Source organism: Balaenoptera physalus, assembly GCF_965194825.1.
Source record: "Balaenoptera physalus genome assembly, chromosome: 3".
Taxonomy (NCBI): domain Eukaryota; kingdom Metazoa; phylum Chordata; class Mammalia; order Artiodactyla; family Balaenopteridae; genus Balaenoptera; species Balaenoptera physalus.
The window spans coordinates 70,067,332-70,089,233 of record NC_138890.1 but is presented as its reverse complement, the minus strand read 5'-3'; the positions used below and the strand labels follow the sequence as shown (position 1 = coordinate 70,089,233).

At 33.9% G+C, this 21,902-nt stretch overlaps 1 protein-coding gene across 1 annotated transcript in view; it reads left to right on the top strand.

Moving 5' to 3' along the window:
* ADAMTS19 (ADAM metallopeptidase with thrombospondin type 1 motif 19) overlaps positions 1-21,902 on the top strand; it is a gene marked incomplete at its 5' end in the record, with an annotated part of 296,563 nt that overhangs the window by 125,256 nt on the left and 149,405 nt on the right. Inside the window, one exon of the mRNA XM_082457829.1 lies at positions 11,540-11,645. Within this exon, the coding sequence (XP_082313955.1) occupies positions 11,540-11,645 (106 nt within the window). The remainder of the gene's footprint in view (positions 1-11,539; positions 11,646-21,902) is intronic.

Below are 21,902 nucleotides of genomic sequence, written 5' to 3'. Positions count from 1 at the left end.
TGATTTACAAGGGTTAGATGTGTAATCTACCACATATGGCTTTTTGAATGTGCCACTAGATTTATATTTTCAGAGTTTCACTGAAATCTAAATTAAGAATTTCGGATGGTATATATTATTAATGATATATTAATGATATATCAAAACCACAATAATGTACATTGGAGTCTGGCTTCATTTAAACTCTCTGAGGATTTAAGAGCTTAACTTCTAAAGCCATCCAATAACCCGCCCTTAAATTTTCTGAAGAGAGCTGAAAAGTGGATGTGAAGTAGAATAACTCTAGAATACAATACCAGGAGCACAAAACTAGCCTGCAGGCATAAATTTTCTCAATTGTTCTGCCTTCCATACAAAAGTAGTCCTTCTCATTACCCTAATGTGGGGAGAAGGTGGGTCAGCTTAGTGGTGTGGTTTATTATAAACCTTAAGGAAGGGTAAAAACAACAAAAGCACCAACAAAATCTATTTTGGATGTGTCCTTAACCACGAAGTCCTCTTTATCTCTCAGAAGGGCAGAAGTTAGGAATTGGCCACCGCTGCTCACCCTACATGCCACTCTCCCTCTGGACTCCCTTTCTTTCACTATTTTTCCTAAACACTTACCTGAACCATCTTTCATCTTCTTCCTGCACCGTATTAATTTTTCATATAAAAGCTTGCCAAAGATTTCAAGTGGTGTATATACACTATCTGGTGCACTTAGTGCACTGCTCTTAGATACCCCCAGTGCACCTTTGGGTAATAAAATGAGTGATTATTTACTGTTTTATTTTCCTTCAGAAATCCATTAAAAATATAATACACATTTTTTAAACATGTATATTCCCATCTGTAGTTAATTTGGTCTCAATACACATAACAAGGCCAAAAGGTAAATTAAGCAAAGAAAATGTTGCATCTAGCTTCTTACAATGTATTAAATCTTTCACATGAAGTTCCTACTTCATTTGATTCCAAGACAGTGAAAATGTAAACTTGTCAATTAATATTTTTTTCTATTTAAATTACTTTATTCATCTACCTTGTTTTTGTTTTTGTTGTTTTCACATAATCCCCCAACCTCTCATTTGATTCTCTCCAAGTAGCCTGGGTGTTGGGCTATAGATCAGAAACCACCATTCTTTCTCTGCCCTCTGAGACCTTAGGTCTTTGCGTCTTTGCAGTGAATTCCTTAGTCTACATGGCAGCAGAGCACACTGCTGGACTTTGCTCCCAGGAATGTAGCTGGTGGGTTCAACAAAAGGATATTCATCTCAGGGCTCTGTAGCCTTTCTATCCAGCTCTCTTCACCCACTCTTTATCTTCCCACCCACCCCAGCCCTACCCTTCCATCTCGTACAGCTGCTGAAGATATTGCTGAACTTCCGCTATGTCATCTATAGGTCCCCTACGTTAAACCATCCACCCCTCTGGCCTCCTTGGCAGCGAGAGTCAAAGTAGGCTCAGGAATGATAGCTCAGTCCTTATCTCCGCCTAGTCACACAGTATTTTCCTTTATTCTCTATTTCAGCCACCCTATATTGGCCTGTTGTTTCCCAATCCACATCCGCCAGAGTTCCAAAAGAATACTACTAATCCTTATCCCTTCCCACCTGCCATCAGAGCAAAGCCTTTAGATAACTAGGAAGGCATCACCTATGTGGAAATACAAAAGAGAAATGCATGTTGGTACACCTCAAAATTTATTATCACTGTACTATACAAAACATGGTCTACACATTGGGAGTGAACAAGTACTTGATTTCTCAGTACTTTCCTGCCCTTGTGGTGCTTACATTCTAAAGGAGAGATGGTCAATAGCCATAGTAAATAATTAGATTAATTGATATATTTTTTTTAAAAAATGAAATGAGGCATTAAAAAATGAAATGAAAATGAAACAGAAAAAAATAGTAGATCTAAGTAAGAGATAATCTGGGAATGCCAGGGTGGGGATAAGGATCTTTATAATTATAATCTGGTGATCAAGAAATGCCTTACTGAAAAAAGTGTTATTGTTACGGAACCAAGCCTGGGTCCATTCGCCTGTGTGCAGTAAAGCCAATCTACTGACGCCAGGTTGTGGTGAAGAAAGTGCAGCGTTAATTGTATTTAGCTGCCAGACAAGATGTTCAGAGCAGCTAATGCTCAAAAAACTCAAACTCTCTGATGGGTTGCAGGGAAGCATTTTGAAAGGCAAGGTGAGGGAGAGGAGTTGCGGGGGATGTGATCAGCTTGTGTACAATTCTCTGATTGGTTGATGGTGAGGTAATAGAGTGGTGTCACAGGGGTTAACATTATGAATCCTCAGGCTTCAGCTGGACTGAGGGCTACGTGCTCATGGTTATCATGTAGTTAACTTCTTCCATTTGGTGGGGGCTTTAGTATCTGTGAAACAACTCAGGAATGTGTATCAGATACTGTCATCTATATACTTCAGGGAGGAACTAAAAATTCTGTGACTGCTGTATGGCTGACTTGCTGTTTAAATTGTTACAGCTCCTCCTGATCCAACTGCTACTTTGCTCACTACATGTTCACATCCTTTCAATCATTAATTCTTTTTTTTTTTTTTTTTTGGTGTAAGTTAATCCCAAACTCCTAATTTATCCATTATTAATTCTTAAACCAGGCTTTTGTACCTCAGGGGAGGTCTGGGAGACTATAGGTTTTCTACAGACAAGAGGCAGGCAAAGGACATGGGGGGAGGGGTCTCTCCCAGAAAGGCTCCGTAGGGCCCTCCTTGGTTACAATATTTTAAAAAATTTGAGGAAGTTCTGAAGAGAGATCTAGGTAGAGAATGTTCCAGACAAGTGAAAAGCCAGTGAAGAGGTCTTGAGGTGGAAACATCCTTGACTCATTTGATGACCTCCCTCCACTGCAAAAAAAGCCAGTGTAGCTGGAGTGCAGTCAATAAAGGAGATTATTATAGGAAATTTTAGATTTTGTGTTTCTTCTTGTGACAACTTTGATAAATTGTAAAATTTATTAGCATACTATTTTATATATTACCTTGATGTCTTTAGGAATTGTAGAGATATTTCCTTATTCACTTTTGGTGCTGGTGGTTTGTACTTGTCTCTCTTTTATTCTTAATCAGTTTATTAGGTATGTATCAATTTTTGCCAATTTTCTCTTACATTTGTATTATTGTTTGTTGATTTTCCTATTTATTATTTCCTTCTATTTTTTTAAGCTTTAATGCCCTCTTCTTTTCCCATCTTCTGGGAAGAATTTTAACCATTGATTTTCAGTCTCTTTTTTCTGATATACACTATGAATCTTCCTAAGTGCTGTCATTTCAGCTCACACATTTTTGAGTTTAAAGTATTTTCTAATTTCCATTATAATGGAAATTGTATTTTCTAATTTCCATTATAATTTCTTTCTCTTGTGGACTACTTAGAAGTGTATCGTTTTGTGTCTAGACAGTTTGGGCTTTTCTGGTTATCTTTTTAGTCCTTTATTTCGATTATTTACATTGTAGCCAGTGAACATACTTTGGAATATTTCCACTTTTGAAATTCCTTGAGTTTTTTTTCCCCAATACTCAGTAAATGGTCAATTTTTGTAAAAGTACCATATACACTTAAAAAGAATGTGAATTTTGTTGTCAGGTGCAATGTTCTATTAGGTCAGTTAAGACAGACTTGCTAATTTATTGTTCTGATCTGTTATGTCCTTAGTGAATTTTTTTATGGTTGTTCTATCAGCGATTAAGAGACATGTTAAAGTCTCCCAGTTTAATTATGGATTTGTCCATTTCTCCTCTTAATGCTGTTCATTTTTGCTTTCTGTATTTTGAGCCTACAGATAAAAGTTGTGAAATCTCCTTGTTGTAGTAAACCCTTTTATCATAAAACAAAAATCCCTTTATCTCTCCTGATGCTTGTGGCTTAAACAATTTGCTATAATTTTGTACATTTGTAGTATTTATATTATTACCCCTGATCTGTTTTGGTTAATGTTTACATATTACATCATTTTCTATTCTTTTACTTTTAACTTATCTATATCCTTATATTTAAAGTGTATGTATCTCTTGTAAGCAGAGTAGAGTTGCGGTTTATTTTTATTATGCAGTTCTATAATCTTAGTATGAATTTAGCATAGTTAGTCTTTTTTATTTAATGAAATTTCTGGTATAAAATGTGAGCTTTCTATTTGTTTCATTTTTAATTTTATTTATTTTTCTTTTTCCCTCTGTTCTTGCTTTTTTATATAAGTAAATCTAATATTTGTGTGCCATTTTCTATATTTAAAACTGTTGATTATATATTATTTTACTATTCTTTTGAAATTACCCTATGTGTTACGACATGTATCCTTTTACTACTTTCCTAATATTGCTAGAACTTTTGAACACTTGAACTCCATTTATTCCCCCACTATATGTTGTTGCATGTATTTTAGTTCTCTGTATTTTAAAATTGGAAGACATTAAAATTAGTGTTTTGTGTATTTGATATTTATTTACAGTTGCTCATATAGTTACTCTTTCTGGTATTCTTTTTTTCCTCTGTATTTCCATGTTTGATTCTGGGATTTTTCCTTCTGTTTGAAGAAAATTCTTTAACATTTCTTTACACCAATAATTTTTTCTTATTAATTTTTTAATGTATTGAAGTAACATTGGTTTATAACATTATATGTTTCATGTGTGCATTATATTTTGACTTCTCTGTATGCTGTAGCATGCTTACAATCAAAAGTTTAGTTTTCATCTGTCACCATGCATTTGAACCCCTTTACCTATTTTGCCCTCCCCCCTGCCCCTTCCCCTTTGGTAACCACTACTCTGTTCTCTGTATCTTTGTGTTTTTATTTGGTTTGGTTTGTTTATTTATTTTGTTTTTGTTCATTTATATTACACATGAGTGAAATCATATGGTGTTTGTCTTTCTTCATCTGCATATTTCACTTAGCATAATTCCTTCAAGGTCCAACCACATTGTTGCAAATAGCAAGATTTCATCCTTTTTTAGTGGCTGAAAAGTATTATACTGTATGTATGTACCACATCTTCTTTATTCATTCATCCATTGATGGGCACTTATGTTATTTCCATATCTTGATTCTTGTAAATAATTTGTAGCCGCTATGGAAAACAGTATGGACAGTGGTTAAAAAATAAAGACTAGATATAGCTATTCCTTTTCTGGATATTTATCTGAAGAATGAAAACACTAATTCAAAAAGATATAAGCACTCCTATCTTTATCACAGCATTATCTACACCAATATTTTAATATAAAGTATCATTAGGAAGAGGTTTCTTTCTCTCATTTACAAAAAGATGCATTTGGTTTGTGGTGGCCCAGTGAATGTGGATTTCAAGCTCTCTATCTTTATGTTAAAAATGCCTTTACTTCATCATCATTTATTCTCTAGTTTTTTTGTAGAGGTGACTTCCCTCTCACAGTGAACCTTTTCTTTACTTGGTTTGTAATTTTTATTTGTGAGCTAATCTTAAGTCAGCTTTCCTGTGGGAATTTTATGTTTACTGAGATGATATCATAGTGATATTTCACTTATTTTTACTTAACTGACAAGGAAATCCCTAATCCTTGTATGATCCCCAAATTGTAGGATCAATTTGTACATTACATTCATGGTTTAGTATTCTTGTGGCTTCACACCTATGTATGATGGTGGCTTGGAGTTTTGATTTGTTTATCGAGTCTTTTCTAGCATACCCAGAATTTATTTTGAGCCAGAGTTCCTTGCTGCTTTCCTGCATATGGATTTTTAAAGTTATTTTCAAGTATGTTTGAAAGTCATTAACATCAGCTATTCCAGGCTTTCTGATTTGTATATGGATCTCAGTTCCTTACTCACTAATACCTGTCACTGCAGATATTTTGAAACCACGCCCATTATTTAATAAGACTTGTATCTTATATGATACCCAGGCTCTGACAGCATTAACTCATGATCTTGTCACTCCAGACTTGAATTTTTTTAAGCTTCATTCCTGTACCTGAGAATTGTTTTTACTTCAACCTTAGCTATACATTCAAAAATTTGTATATTACATATTATTTGGCATCTCTATGTGTTTTTCAGAAAAGGAGTCTCATTCTATGTGACATGAGAACATAAAAACAATATTTTAATGTCTAAACAATATTCTGCCTTATTTGACCACAGAGTTTCACCGTACTTTTCATTAAACTAATACCGTTTTTGTTGTCATTAGAAGTCACTTTTTTTCTTAGTATTCATAGAAACTGTACTGTTAAGAATGTTATAGGTTACTTAAACATTTAAGAGGATCTGGAAGTCTATCTTTAATTACTGTTATAACTATACTGATATTAGATGTATAACTTATATAACTGTACTTTTATAGTCCTAGATCATCATCTTGTCTTTTAATGGAACAGAGGCAGATAATTAGCAAACTAGTAAAGCAAGTTATTGTTTTAAAATATGTTCAAGGCCCAATTTGAATGTAATTGTTAAGTGGGTTTTACATTATCTGGGCATCATTATTAAAATATTATAAATTTTTTTCAAATTCGTGGATGAAATACATTTGATTCTTCTAAATTATATTTTTTATTTAAGGCCCTGCATTGAATCACATTTTATATTAGTCTTTCTATGCATTTCCTTTAAAGTACCCCTTACTGAGAATGTACCAAATACAGTGTTGATGCAGGGATGTACTACAGGGCCTGCACATTTAAGGAACATAAGCATCCCTCTGTCAGTAACATCAGCTCATAAGCATTTTTTTACGCTTTTCCCTGATCAGTCCTTTGTTCAGGAATTCTACCCCCCAACTTCCACTTCCTTTCCCTGGCTCACCTCTGCCCACTCAATGATACCGCCAAACTATTTCCCTCTCTAAAAGCCTTTCCTGCTTTGATTTCCCCTATTCAGTGTCTTTTGTAAGTTATTCTCCCATAATATCCTACGTACATCTTTATGTCGCAGAACATTTTTTAAATGGGTGTTTGTGTGGCTCAGGCTCCTGAAAGCAGTGCTCAGCATGTATTCATTTTTGTACCTTGGGGACCTGTCCCACATTACCTTACATTAGGCCTTAAGAAATAATAGGACTCATAGGTAAAAACTTAGCTCATAGGGTGCAATCATAAGATAAATAACTTACCTAGGATTATGCAGTATTTTGTGCCAGGAAAGCCAGGATTTTGAACTGAGGTGGTTTAGCTAGTGTTTAAAGGCAGCAGTTTGGGAGCTGGACGATTTACTTTTGGTAGGATACGTCCATTTGATCACATTAAAAACTCTGATATCCTGATTAGGCCGTTATTGTAACATGTATCCTGTAGGGTTTTAGAAGTTTCTGATCATCTTGATGAGGTGTATCATATCAGGTCCAGGATAGTGTGTTTTGTTTTCAGATGAGAGATTCTCTTGACTCCTGGTGCATGATTTGATTCATTTTTAGATGACAAATTAGAAGTTGTTTTGGTTTCCTTTGTGTTTTCAGAATTTCTACATTAAAAGAGGGCTTTAAAAAGCGTCTGTATTATAGCTATCTTTAAATAACAGCTGTGTTAAATCCTTTCCCCTCCTAACCTCTACCCCTTATTATAATAGGAAACATGTGGGTTCTTGAAAGGACCTGAAAAGCATGGGCTTTTAAACAGAATAATGCAAGTCATTTAAATTAGTCATGGTTACAATTATTCTCCATAACTTTTAAGTCAAAGAAAATCTCCTCGGTGTGCCAAATGTAAGAACAATGAAATTCAAACTTATCAGAAACTTAGTTGAAGATTTTGACTTTACATTTCAGTGAAAGAAGAATAGCAGTAGAGGGTCGTTTTTGGTTGTTAAATTACACCCTGATCTAGAAGACATTGTATTAATTAGTATTCAAATTTCATAAACATGATTATCGTATTTATGTCTTTAATTTTCTTACTATAAAACTATTATAAACACTTACATGAATTTGGAAAATGGGAAAAAAGGAAGAAAAGTTACCCACAATCTCTTCACATAATACAGTTGCTGTAAACAATTTAGCATATTTATGTGGTCTTTTGGTTCTCCTATGAAAATGTGGTGATTTGGATTTTTTAACACTTAGTTGTGATCATTCCTCTATGTCAATATGTATTCATCATTTTTGAATTTTATTTTATATAAATTTATATTTTACAGTATAAAATATGTCTTGTATATTATAAATTATCATTTTTACCACCATATGTTTTTATATGACCACACAGTAGTCATTGATTTCCCATAAACTGGTGAAGAATTTAGGGCTCCCAGAGAGGTCACTGTTCATTCTTTCTCTTCCCCTGTACCACAGGGCTGGTGCTGAGAAGATACCAAAGTTGTACACCTTCTGCATTCCTCTTACTTCCCACTGTTGCTTCTAAATCAAAATCTCTCTTGCCCTCATATAAAAACTCAGCATTTGAAGCTGAAGCTTGAGCTTTACCGTCATGTCCCTCACTGTCACTGTGATTGATCCATCTCCTTGATTCTCACTCACATTTCCTATGGATGTTGGCCACCTCTCCCACCTAAGTTCTTTGTGATCATGTGCAATTTCATGTTCATGGTATCAGTCCCCCCAACACTACTTAATTATTCTTTGACCTCAGCCTCTACCTCTGCCCTTCTTTACTCTCATGGCAATACCTAATCATGTCATGGAATTTCAGCTCTGAAATCTAAAAATCCCTAAATCTATCTCTTATCACAGTCTCCAATACTTTTTTTGGAAAGTGTCTGTTCTTTTACCTCCATTCTCCTGACCACTGTATTCATTTCTCCCAAGTATCAGGCTCTGACTTTACTTCACTTATCAAGCATATAGCCTTTACAAGGTCTATCCCTTCTCTCACTCTCAGTTTTACTGCCAACTCTTACACCCTAGGATTCTTCCTTTATACCTGATCTACAAAATCTCAGCTCTCTTTCCTATTTCTCTCGGTTGCTATTTCCAATAGCCATCCACCTTTGACCCATGCATCAGATGACATTGCCTCCTTTTTCACTTAGACACACAAGAATATTAGAAATTAAGTTCCTTAACTTAACAAGCTATATCTTTCAAAGTCCTTACGGCAGTCATCTCCATTGTGAAACTGTAAACATTCCTATTAAAGTCAGCAGGGAAAACACGGAGCTCAATACCACACATATTTCAACAGTATGTTGAAAACCCTAGCCAATGTAGTAACATTACAGAAAAATATGGAAAAAATATGTAAATATACAACAAAAATAATAATATAGAAAATAAAAGAATTTAAAACAAGTGACAATACTATTTTTATTTGGGAACAGTATATTTGAATGGGTATGGGAGAAGAAATGTAAAACTTATTAAAGTGGCTAAATTTGATATGTACTGGTTCATGTAGCAAAGGGATATATGACATGATGACAACCCACATTGGCTGAATTTTAATCTGCATATGGTGATGGAATTATTTTAGTTGTGGTGAAAAACGTGGTGAAATATATGGGCATTCTAAAGGAAATTTTGTACCAAACAGTGGTCATCAGCATGCTAATTATAGTTGAGCTTGATTTAGAATATTTGCAGAACGTTTAATCTCAAATTATATATTTTTTAAAAATCTTAAAATGCTCAAGAGAATTTTAATATCCTTTTAAGAGGAGATACTTTTCTTTCACCCTCCATCTCTCCCTTCCTTCTTTCTTCCTTCCTTCTTCCGTTCAGTTATGACACAAGTTCAGTTACTCCTAAATCTTAGTTTTCCGTTTTTTGTTGTTTTAATAAGTACCTGATTTAGCACTCCTAAAATTCACACTACGTTTAAGAATTTTTTAAAGTTTTTATTTCACTTATCGTTTAATGGAACTAGATAAGAACATGTTTTTCTCCTCTTTCTCTTCTTCTCCCTTCTGTTTATTACTACCTTCATCTTTCCTTCCCACTTTATCTTGATTTAACCCTGGAATAATTTCAGTTGCCTTAATAAGCCAAATGAAGTAGGGCTTATCACCTCTCTATTCATCCATTCATCCATCCATTAATAGAGAAGTTATTCATCTATTTGTGGATTTGAAATGTCTATAAGATCTATTTTAATTTCTAAATACTTAGAGAAAATAACATATGTATATTTAATCTCTTGGCTGTTTCTTCCTGTAGTTATATGTTTTAAATAACCTGTTTATACTACATTTTGCTTAACAAATATATCTTCATTTGTCTGATAGGCCAGTGAATACCAGGCCTTGACATTCAACATGAAGGTTTGAAAGAGTAGTTAAGGATAAACTTTGAACTAATCTCCATTTTCAACCCTCCAGCAATGCCTCTCCTCAAACCTTGTGTGCCTCAGTCTTGAGCCTCTCTGAGGTTCTACCAGGCTCATAAAATCCTTCTCTCCTGTCATGTGGGCTGTGGCTCCACTAAATCAGTCCGTGTTCCTTCATGAATCTTCTCTTTCCAAAACCTGGGCAAGGTGGTTTATTGTTTTATTTAAATTTAATTATTCCTTACCATTATTCTTTTAAGTTTCTGGAGAAAAAAAGTCACAAGCATTCAGCTAACCATCTTTAATTAGGGGCAACTCTGCTCTAAATTGTAATCAGAGGCAAAATAAAATTAGCTGGTAAATGTATTCATCTTTGGTAGTCATGTGATCTTTTGCAAATCATTTTACCTGTCCTGGCTTTAATTTTTTCATAAAATGAGCTTACATGTATTTTATAAGGATATGAGAATTAGAGAACATACAATTAATTCAAAAAATAACAATTTTTTTTTTTATAACAAGTAACTTTTGTTACTTGAAGATACATTAAAACATACTTTTGGAAGATTATAGTTCCTTGTATTAAATGATATTTATTCAGGAGTATATCTGAATTAGTAAAATGGTACATAAATCTTTGACTAAAGAGTATTAGTGATTTCAGGTATTATCCTCTTTACTAATAATTTAAACCAAAAGATCAAATGTCTTGCTGAAATTTTTGTCTTAAATAATATTTCAGTATCATGTACTCCATGGTCAGATCATCTTATTAGCTAAGAAATTTTCAAAGGAAACATTTTCAGTTTTCCAAGTACCATAGATAGTTTTTATGTTACATTAGTTAAAATGGTATTTCATAAATTAAAATTTCAAAATTTTATTAACTAAAAATATAAATGTGAGTTCAAGAATCTTATAAATGTAGTTTATTTTAGGGTATTTCTTTGAAACTAGGTTTCAAGAATTGAAAAATATTTAAATAATCATTGCTTTTTCATTTACATTTTCTAAGTTGTAACTGTTTATCTTACATGACAATGAAAAGTGGTATTTATAAAATGTATGTTTATGGTATGCCTTTTGAGAACTGTATAATTGATAAAATAATTTCATCTAAAATATAAAATTGAAAAGAATATTAACAGTTTATTGAGTGACATATACATATGCATTTTCTCCTGAAATTGTTTTTAGGGGCTGGATATCACAGTTTAATATTGACATATTTGAGGGGGAAAACTATCATTTTTCTTTTCTTCTATTAATACCAAGCACAAATATTTGCATTTTAATTCTGACATTTGATAATTAACGTTTGTGTTTTCTAGGTATAGCTTACTTGAGTGGAATGTGTAGTGAAAAGAGAAAATGTATTATTGCTGAAGACAATGGCCTGAACCTTGCATTTACAATTGCTCATGAAATGGGCCACAAGTAAGTAAGAATCCTGGCTATGCTAATATATTAGCACGTACATTGTAATTTGAGTTATTGAATTACATGCATATCTTTTCATTTTTTGCTTTGAGCCTAAGTTTTTTTAAATTAGGTAAACGAGGAGGCAGAGAAGATCATTTAAATTTGAAGAGTGTCTTCTGGTTGTTGTAACCATTCCTGATACTCTGAATGAAATCTTACTACATTATTAAAATCCTCATCAGGACAATCGTTACATGGCACATGATTCATTTCACTCATATTTCCAAATGATATAAACCTTGCAATAATCATGACACTACACAACTGTGCATTATTCAAGCATCCAAGGAAAACACTATGCACAAGTAAAAATAGTTCCAGCTTCTAATAGTACCTGTTTGTTATTATCCACTACAGAACAAAGGAATTAATCTGTACAGTTTAGGAGTAATGCATCTGGAAGAGAATTAAACTGGACACACAATTCATGTGTAATGAACATTAAGTACATCTCAGGCATAATTCTAAGTAAGCACTTTACATAAATTATTTCACTTAAAACTCACAAAAAGCAGGGATTTCATTTTACAGATAATAAAAATAGCAATAATAATTAGTGGTAGCAACACTTATATAGCACTTACTATGTGCCAGACACACTTCTACATGCTTTATATATCCCCACAGCGTTCTTGTCAGGTAGACTGTAAGAGTACCCATCTTATGGGGGAGAAAACTGAAGTACAGAGAGGTTAATTTACCCCCCCAAAGTTATAAAAATACTATGATGAAGGAAGGATTTGATCTCAAGTCATCTAACTCAGGTCATACTGTTCTGAATTTCTTCATTAAGTTGTCTACTGTCTTTGGGCCTTGGATTTCTCATCAATAAAATGGGGATAATATCTGTGTTATGAGGTTGGTTTGGGATTCAAATGATGTAAGAAATAGACACATATTTACAGGAAATACATTATAGTAGAATGGTGTGGGTTAGGGAATCAGACTTAATTTTGACTGTAGGCTTCTCTACATGCTAGCAGTATCAGCAGTACAGATGAAAAGTATTTTAATTGAACTCAGATTTACTGAAGTCCTACTCAGGGAGGTGATCTTTATGGAGACCTCTTTGGTCAAAGACATATTTAGTTTGGCCAGCAGTGTTTCAAAAATTGAATCAGTTGCCAACATTAAAAAGTATAGATTTGACATAAAAATTCAAATTTCCAGACCTGGCAACATTAGACTCACAGTCCCATATGGCAGCCATTCCTTGGAGTTGAGTAGCGTCTGTACCCTTTAGGCTGGGCCCATCTTTCCCAGCTCATCACGGCGGCAGCACTCTGCTATCGTGCACCCAGCTGACTTCGTTTTCATTATATACCTGGACTCTGTAGACAGTTGCGTAAACTTGTGTTGGCAGTGGAATTTGACTGGTAAAGGAAAATTTAGACAAAAACTTATATACCACATAACGGTGTTTGTTTAAAAAAACCCTTTTTATTAGAGTAAACTGAAGTATAGGAAAATGATCAAGTCATAATTATACAGCCCTCTGAATTATCAAAAATTGAATGTACCCATGTACCCATAACCTAGTCCAAGACATAGGATATTATCAGCAGGGATTGATTTTTGATGTCACTGTTTTCAAATGTGTAGGTACACTTTCATTTTCTCCCATGCAGGATTTCAGTAGTCATTCAAGTGCTCTAGAATATATGAGGAGTTTGTTATTTGAAAAAGAAACAAAAAAAGATAAATACACTTTAAAATCATTATCCTTTAGGGAAAGTATGCAATACAATGACCTCATTCAGTATTTCACACCAGGAATCATAGGATTTAGATTCTTAATTCCAATACAGTTTTCATAATTTAAAGATGTATCAGTTTAATCATAATAGGAAAAACCACATGTATCATTTGAATGAAAAATGCTGACAATAATGTTTAGAGGCAAGAAAAAGTTATTGTTAAAAATATTTTAAGACAGTGCATATTAATCATAAATACAATTTTTATAAATTAAATGTAAGTTTCTGAATAATTAAAATTTTTACTTCAGCCATGCATTAACAGTTTGGTAGACAAGCTGAGTATCTTTTTATGAAACAGACATTAAATAATTTTGTCAAGTACGCTGAATACTAGAGGCTTCACTTTAAAAAGAAATTTTAGAGTTTAAAAGCAATTTCTTTTAAATTAATTTCTTCAGTCTGTGTTATATTCTAAAACATAGGAAAAACAGTAACTAAAGGAACCAACCACAGTACAAGTTGCTTCATTAATATGCAAAGGCTCGGTCAAGAACCTACAACTACTTAAACAAAAAACTAAATGATATAATTTAAGGAAAGGCCACTTCAGCTTTATGTAGTAGAAACATTGGTTTATGACCAGGAACTCAGGTTGGAATGGCTAAAATGGTAGTAAAATATTATTTTATTTGACTTTTATAGAGCTGTACCCAAAATCAATAGAGATGTGCCAAAGGTATGTGTAATGCTTGATGGATTAATACCAGGACATGTGATATATGTTGAACTACTTAGCTGCTAAAAATTCTCCTTAACAGTAAGCAATATTTGTCTCAAAAGTAGAGGCTAAAATTTTTCTTGCTGCTAGATAGTGGGAGACAATAGCAGTGAGAGTAATGATGTCTTCATAAAGAACAAACAAACAGCAGGAAGTTCATCCATATAAATTACATCATCATCATCCAGTGTAAGATAAAAAGCACAATGAAACAAAAATGTAGGAAGAGGAAATAAAAAACAATGTTCATATACACATAGCTTCTCAAATAGGGAAAGTTTTCATAGATGTTAGAGAAGTATATTTATGGATTCTATGTGCACGGGCGCGCGCGCACACACACACACCCCAACAGAGCTTTTACTTAGAGGTATAATTAAGATTCAGCTACTTAAGTGAAGCTACTTAATTCTTATTTTTTTTTCTTTTTGGATTTCTTTCTTTTTTTGGTTATAATTTCTTCCAATATATTTCCTGTAGGCAGAAATGGATCATTTAATTTTTCAACCCACAGTTTAAGAAAGGCAGAATGATGTCATCTGAACTTGTCAGTTCAAGAATACATTTATAATTATACATGAAATGATTCTAAATTGATTTGAGTGTATTTATGATTGTTGCCTTGAATTTGATCTCTAGAAATTCCCAGAGCAACTCCACATATAGCTGGAAAAGTCAATATGGGCCACCAAGTAATAAAACTGACTCTTGAGGGGGGTGAGAATTTAAGTAATTGAAGTGAACCAAAATATCCTTCTTTTACTATTGCAAAAGAATCTTATGTAATGTCTGCAAAAATATATTAAAATTTTCCTTAGAGAAATTACCAATTAAAAATCTTATATATAATTATATACAAAAGTGTAAGTTAGAATCCATAGAAAGAAAGAGGAAATAAATGATTTATACCAATATCTTATGATTCCTTTCCAAAATTATTTTTCTTTCTAAATGATAGGTCAGGGAGTGATTATTTTTCTTATAACCAAAAATTTCAACAATAGAATATTTTTATTGGTATTTAGTGTTTTTATACTCATGAAATACAGATAGGACTTTTCATTAATTTACTGTGATGAAGCCTAAAACTTTATTTTTATAAATAAAATACCTTATGAAATTGTTCATAACTTTGACAGGGTTTGTGAATACATATGTATACACATATTCACTATATTTTATATGTCTTATATCACCTTTATGAACAAAATTTCTTAAAGTAAGAGATTATACTTTGATTTCAAGCTATAATTTATTATTAATATATTAATTGTGGTTACATTATTGTGTGTGGGGAGAGAGTCCCCAAGACCACCCTCAGGTTCATTGATTTGCTAGAAGGACTCATAAAATTCAGCTAACCTGTTTTACTCATAATGATAGTTTATTACAGTAAAAGGATATAGATTAAAATCAGCAAAGGAAAAAGGCACATAGGGCAGGGTCCAGGGGACACCTGGCGCAAGCTCCCACTTGTCCTCTTCTAGTGGAGTTGTACAAGCAATGCTTAATTCTCTCAATAATAATGTCTTGAGAGCACGCACATTATACTGCCAACTAGAGAAGCTAACCCGGGCCTTGGTACTCAGGGTTTTTAGTGGAATTTAGTCACGTAGGCATGGCTGACCACCTATTCCCTACAGAGGTCAAGCTGTTCTAAGTCCCCCACCACAAATCACATTTTTAGTATTAACTATTGGACATGTCCCAGGGCCCCCAAGTAAACAAAGATACTTTTTTATTAGGCAGGATATTTCAAGGGCTTAGAGTTAGCTCTGAGGAGCAAGGCAAGTCCCAGACCTTTGTTTAGAATATGCAGGTTTGGGACCACACAAACTTGTGGAGTTAACTCTCAACTGCACAATTACACAGTATTTTTAAAGTTTTAGAATATCATATTTATATTAGGTTGCTAAAGGCTATCTAATAACAATTTAAAAGTCTTCTTTTATTATCAGACATTGTACTAAACAGTTTATTCATATCTAATCCAATGTCACAGAAGTCTTGAACTAAGTATTATCATCTTTTTACAGATGAGGAAACTGAAGCTAATAGAGATTACTTTTTCAGGAGTTCTTCTGATGTTAAGGACATTCTTTTTTGATCAAATATATTGTTAAGATCTTCCTAGTTCTCTTAGTTTAATCTTGTCTTTTAAAGTTTTTGACCTGCAGACTGTTTTTTAGTAGTCAAATCTCAAATTATTTTTTCTATAGTTTTTTGCAATTGGAAGAGCTTCCTCATTCTACAATTAGGAAAATATTTTTGTCTAGTTGTTTTCTGTTTCCTTCCCCTCCCGCTCTCTCTCCCTCGTCTCTCTTTATTGCCATATAACACTTGAAGGTCATCTAGAATCTACTTTAGTGTATGTAGTACAATTCTCTCCACTAAATTTGATTTTCTCATTAGCTGCTCAATAACTGATCTTATATTGGAAATGTGGTCTCTGATGAGGTAAGGAGCTATGCCAGAATATAGCACATTGCTCGCTTTGTTGAAAAAGTCTTGAAATTTAAAAAAAAAAATCAGTTGAACTAAACTGTGTGCTTAATGATGTAGCTGATTTACATTCTAGTGCCAGCCGCTTATCTAGTTACAAATCTGTAAAAAAAAGAGTTCACCTTCTGGCAGCCATTGCCCAGACCACACTTTGAGTAGCCCTGTTACATAACAGTTATTCACTCTAAGTCAGTATTACATAGGAGTCACATTTGGTTGCCAGAGAGAGGAATGTTTTTATTTTTACCCTGAAAGGCGGTTTTTATTTGAATTATTTATCTCTGTCCTCATATATTCTGTGCAGTCCTTTTAGACATAAATTCTGTGATACAATCCATTGCAAATAATAAAAGTTGTTCTTTTGTACACATTTTTAGTGATATTTTAGATTTGTTTGTTATATAAATGTGTGTGTGTGTATGTACCATATATACATATCACATACTTTTTCCTTTAGGGCCACAAATAATTCAGCCCTCTCTATGAATTCCAACTAAGAGTAAAATAAACCCTTTAATATCGGGTAAGCTTTTACTAAAACTTAGCCCCAGGTCTTAGATATTATCAAATATATAAATTATTATGGAAATAATAATTTGAAAGATAATTGTTAGTAACGTAATCCTGTGAGTATTTTTCTGACCTTGCTGTATCTGGAGATTTATTGGGCAGCAAAACTTTACACTGACTTAGCACATTGAGACCAAAGACTTCTGTTCCCACCTGAGGAAGGAAGGCAATAATATTAGCTTTACTTTAGGGATGATGGTTGCCAAAGCTCACACAGCTAATAAGTGACTGAGTGGATGTTCAAAGTCAAGTCTGTCCAAATCCAAAGCCCATGTTGTTAATTACTGTGCTCTCTCAGAAATGCGGAAGGGTACTTCTAAGTCAAGTAACTTAACTTACTTCTGGGCTGGCTCTTTATTATCTATCCCCAACCTAATGTCTTCAGCCATACTTCACACTATGCTCCCTCTCATTCTCACTGCAGCCACATTAGAGTTCTTACAGTGTTTCTAATGTACCATGGTTCTTCACACTGCAGGACATTGGCACATGCTACACCCTCTACCTTACAAGGATGGGAACATCTTCCCTGGTGGCGCAGTGGTTGAGAATCTGCCTGCCAATGCAGGGGATACGGGTTCAAGCCCTGGTCTGGGAAGATCCCACATGTCGCGGAGCGACTAGGCCCGTGAGCCACAATTGCTGAGCCTGTGCGTCTGGAGCCTGTGCTCCGCAACGAGAGGCCACGACAGTGAGAGGCCCGCACACCGCAATGAAGAGTGGCCCCCGCTTGCCGCAACTAGAGAAAGCCCTTGCACAGAAACGAAGACCCAACACAGCCATAAAAAATAAATAAATTAATTAATTAATTAATTAATTAAAAAAAAAAAAAGAGTAAAACCTTTAAAAAAAAAGGAGTAATTTTTAGGAGTAATTAGGAGTAATTAGGAGTAATTATCTCCTACTGATCATAATTCACACATCTTATCAATAACCATTTCCTTTGGGATGTGTTCTGTGTAGGTCAGTCTATTAAACACTTAATGCCACCATCTCTTTATAAATGTGTATTCATTCATCTCTTCATAGGCTTTAAGCTCTGAGGGGTAATGAACCATGCCTATTTTTTATTATCATGAGATTCCTAATCCATTTGATAGTGCTCGGTACATACTAGGCAAACAATAAATATGTGTTAAATAAGTGAATGTTTTAATATAGTAATCTTAGTAAAATATTCTTATGTGTAGAATGTCAATGATATTTTATTATAGAAAAGGTGCTGTATGCACACTCAAATTGTTTACAGCATTTTTAGCTATTGTATGAAACTTTTAATAAGTTATTAGGGAAAGTTTTATTAAAATAATATCATGGGTTTTTTAAATTTATTTATTTATTTATTTATTTATTTATGGCTGTTTTGGGTCTTCGTTGCTGTGCACGGGCTTTCTCTAGTTGCGGCGAGCAAGGGCTCGAGGGCGTGTGGGCTTCAGTAGTTGTGGCACACAGGCTCAGTAGTTATGGCTCGCATGCTCTAGAGCGCAGACTCAATAGTCGTGGCGCACGGGCTTAGTTGTTCCACGGCATGTGGCATCTTCCTGGACCAGGGCTTGAACCCGTGTCCCCTGCATTGGCAGGCGGATTATTAACCACTGCGCTACCAGGGAAGTCCCCATGTGTTTTTAAATATACCCAAGGCTACATGGAGTGAGACTTTTTTCCAGCATGCACATGCAGAAATGATTCCCCACACCCTAGAAGTGCTCCTCCCTGAGGTCTTCCTATCACAATAAGTGGAAGCTCCATCCTTCAGTTACTCAGCCAAACACCATGAAACTGTCCTTGAGCCCTCTCTGTTTCTCGCTCTCAACATTCTATTCATCAGCTGTTGACTCCACCTTCATAATACATCCAGAATCTGATTACTTCTCACTAATTCTCCTGCTACCACTCTGGGCCAAGCCACTATCACTTCTCACCTGGATTATTACAGTGGCCTCGTAAATGATCTTTACTCTTCATCCCTTGCCTCCTACAGCCTGTTTTCAATTCAGAGCCAGCGAGAGTCTTCTAAAACAAAGCAAATTGCCTGACCTCTTTGCTCAAAATCTTCCAATAGCTTCCTATTGCACTGGTAAAATTCCCAGCCCTTAAAATGGTCCGCAATACCTTACATAGTCTAGCCTCCTTCACTTCCAGCCTACCATTTCCCTCCTTACTAAGAGGGCTCTAGATGCATCAGCCTCTTTTCTGTAACTCAAACACATGAAGCAAACATCTACCTCAAACCCTGTACCTTTTGCTTTTCCTTCTGCCTGTAATATTCTTCTCCAGAACAGCCACGTGGCTGTCTCTGTTTTTCTTCTTTAGTTCTCTGCTCAAGTGTCACCTTAGTGAGGCCTTTCTGATAACATGTCTTACAAATGTAAATATAATCACAGCCCCAGCTTATCCTCCTCTGCCTACTTTAATTTTCTTCATAAAATGTTTCCAGTTCAGCTGTGTATCTATCTGTCTATCTGTCCACCTACGTATCTATCAATCTATCTGTATGTATATGATGAATTCTTGACTCCTTAGTTCACTGTTGTATTCCCAACCTCTAGAACAGTAGTACTTGCATACTTGGCACATAGTATGTACTTTTATTTAATAAATTTATTACTAAAAATGTAGAATATATAACCTCCTAAGCCGTGTAGAACAGCTGAATATATGAAAGTACTAATTGTCTAGTAGAAATGAATAAAATATTCTGCTTGAGGAAATCAATTGTTTTATCTAAGTAATAAGTTTGCATTTACTGTCACATTAAAAATTTACATTAGAATTAACATTATGATTTGGATTGATAGACATTGTAAGGACATTGAAATCTCCCCTCCCCGTTTTAAATACCTGAAAATTCCAAAGAGAGATTTTTTAAATCAATAGTCAAGCTAAAGAGCCAGAAAGAAAAATTTTCACATACTAGATATAGAAGTAACCTATTGATATAAAAGAGATGAAATTTCTCACCCACAGGAGGCTAAGTCTTAATACTGGATTGAGGAGCTGAGGGTTTAATGTAGCCTGGTGAAAGGGAGCCAAAGCTTCACAGCCCCTTACACGGCAATGTGTATCTCCAGCCAGCTGGCAACAATTGGTTTGTTTGCTTCAGGACATGGAGTGAAAAAGAATCCATCAGAGTCTGGGATGAACCCTATTCTAATGGCATAGTTTCACAGCATAAAGGCAAACATTAACAAAACAGAGATACAACTACAATCATAGTGGGAGTTTTTAACACAGCTCTCTGAAACTGATAGATCAAGTGAACAGAAAGATCTATATGGAAGAGAAGAGATTTGAACAACTAAAAATATTGATCTATTGGGCAGATATAAAACCTACAGACAATTATAAAAGAACACCTGCTCTTTTAAAACATACTGGATAGTTAAAAAGAATGACCATATATTGTTTTATTCTACAAGGCTTAACAAATTTCAAAAAATGAATATACAGATGAATTTTTCTGATCATAATACAATTAAGTTAAACATCCAGTAACAAAAAAACTAAGAAATTTAGAAATTTACAAGCATACTTTTGAAAAACCCATAGATCAAAGGAGAAATCATTAGGGAAACCAGAATATTCTCAGGTTTAAACAATAACAAATATACTATTTAGAAAGTGTAGCTTGCAGATAAAATAGCACATAGAGGAAAATGAATAGCTTTAAATATACATAAAAATTTTATGATGAAATTAATGCCCTAAGTTTTCAAATTAAGATGTTAGAAAGATAACAACAAAGTAAAAAAAACAGAAGAAATAATGAAGAGTAGAAACTAATGAAAAAGAAAAATGTGATAAATGTGAACAACAAAGCCAAAATTAAATATATGAAAATGCAAGTAAAATTGACAAAGATAGGATTGATAGAGAAAAACAGGCATAATTCAACAGTATTAGAAATGAGAAAAGGAGATGTAACACAGATACCAAAAACATTAAAAAGATACTAAGAAAATACACTAAATACTTTCATGGCAAAAAGCTACAAACAGATGAAATGGGAAAATTCTAAGAAAATGTAATGGAAGACATAAAGCTCTATAACTATTTAAAGAAATTGAATCAGCACTTTAGAATCTTTTCAAAGAAAACACAAATTCACATAGCAATAGCTTCAAGGAAATTTAGAAAATCTAAATTTTCTAGAATGAAGGAACATCCTCAAACTCATTATTTGAGGCTAGCATTAATATAATATGAAAATCAATAAAGGACTATTATGAAGAAGCAAGTATCAGTTATTTCGTATCTGAGAATGATGCAAAAATGGCAAAGAAACGCTTTCAAAATAAAGCAGCACTGTATAAATAAACGAAGTTAATACAAGAGAATAAAGTTGACTTTATGTCTGTATAACAAAGGTCATTTATCATTTAAAAATCTTAATCCCCACATTAACAGATTAATTAACAGATTCTGATTTTTTAAAAAATTTTTATTGGAGTATAGTTGCTTTACAATACTGTGTTAGTTTCTTCTGTACCGCAAAGTGAATCAGCTATACGTATACATATATCCCCTCTTTTTTGGATTTCCTTCCCATTTAGGTCACTACAGAGCACTGAGTAGAGTTCCCTGTTCTATACAGTAGGTTCTCGTTAGTTATCTATTTTGTACATAGTATCAATAGTGTATATATGTCAATCCCAATCTCCC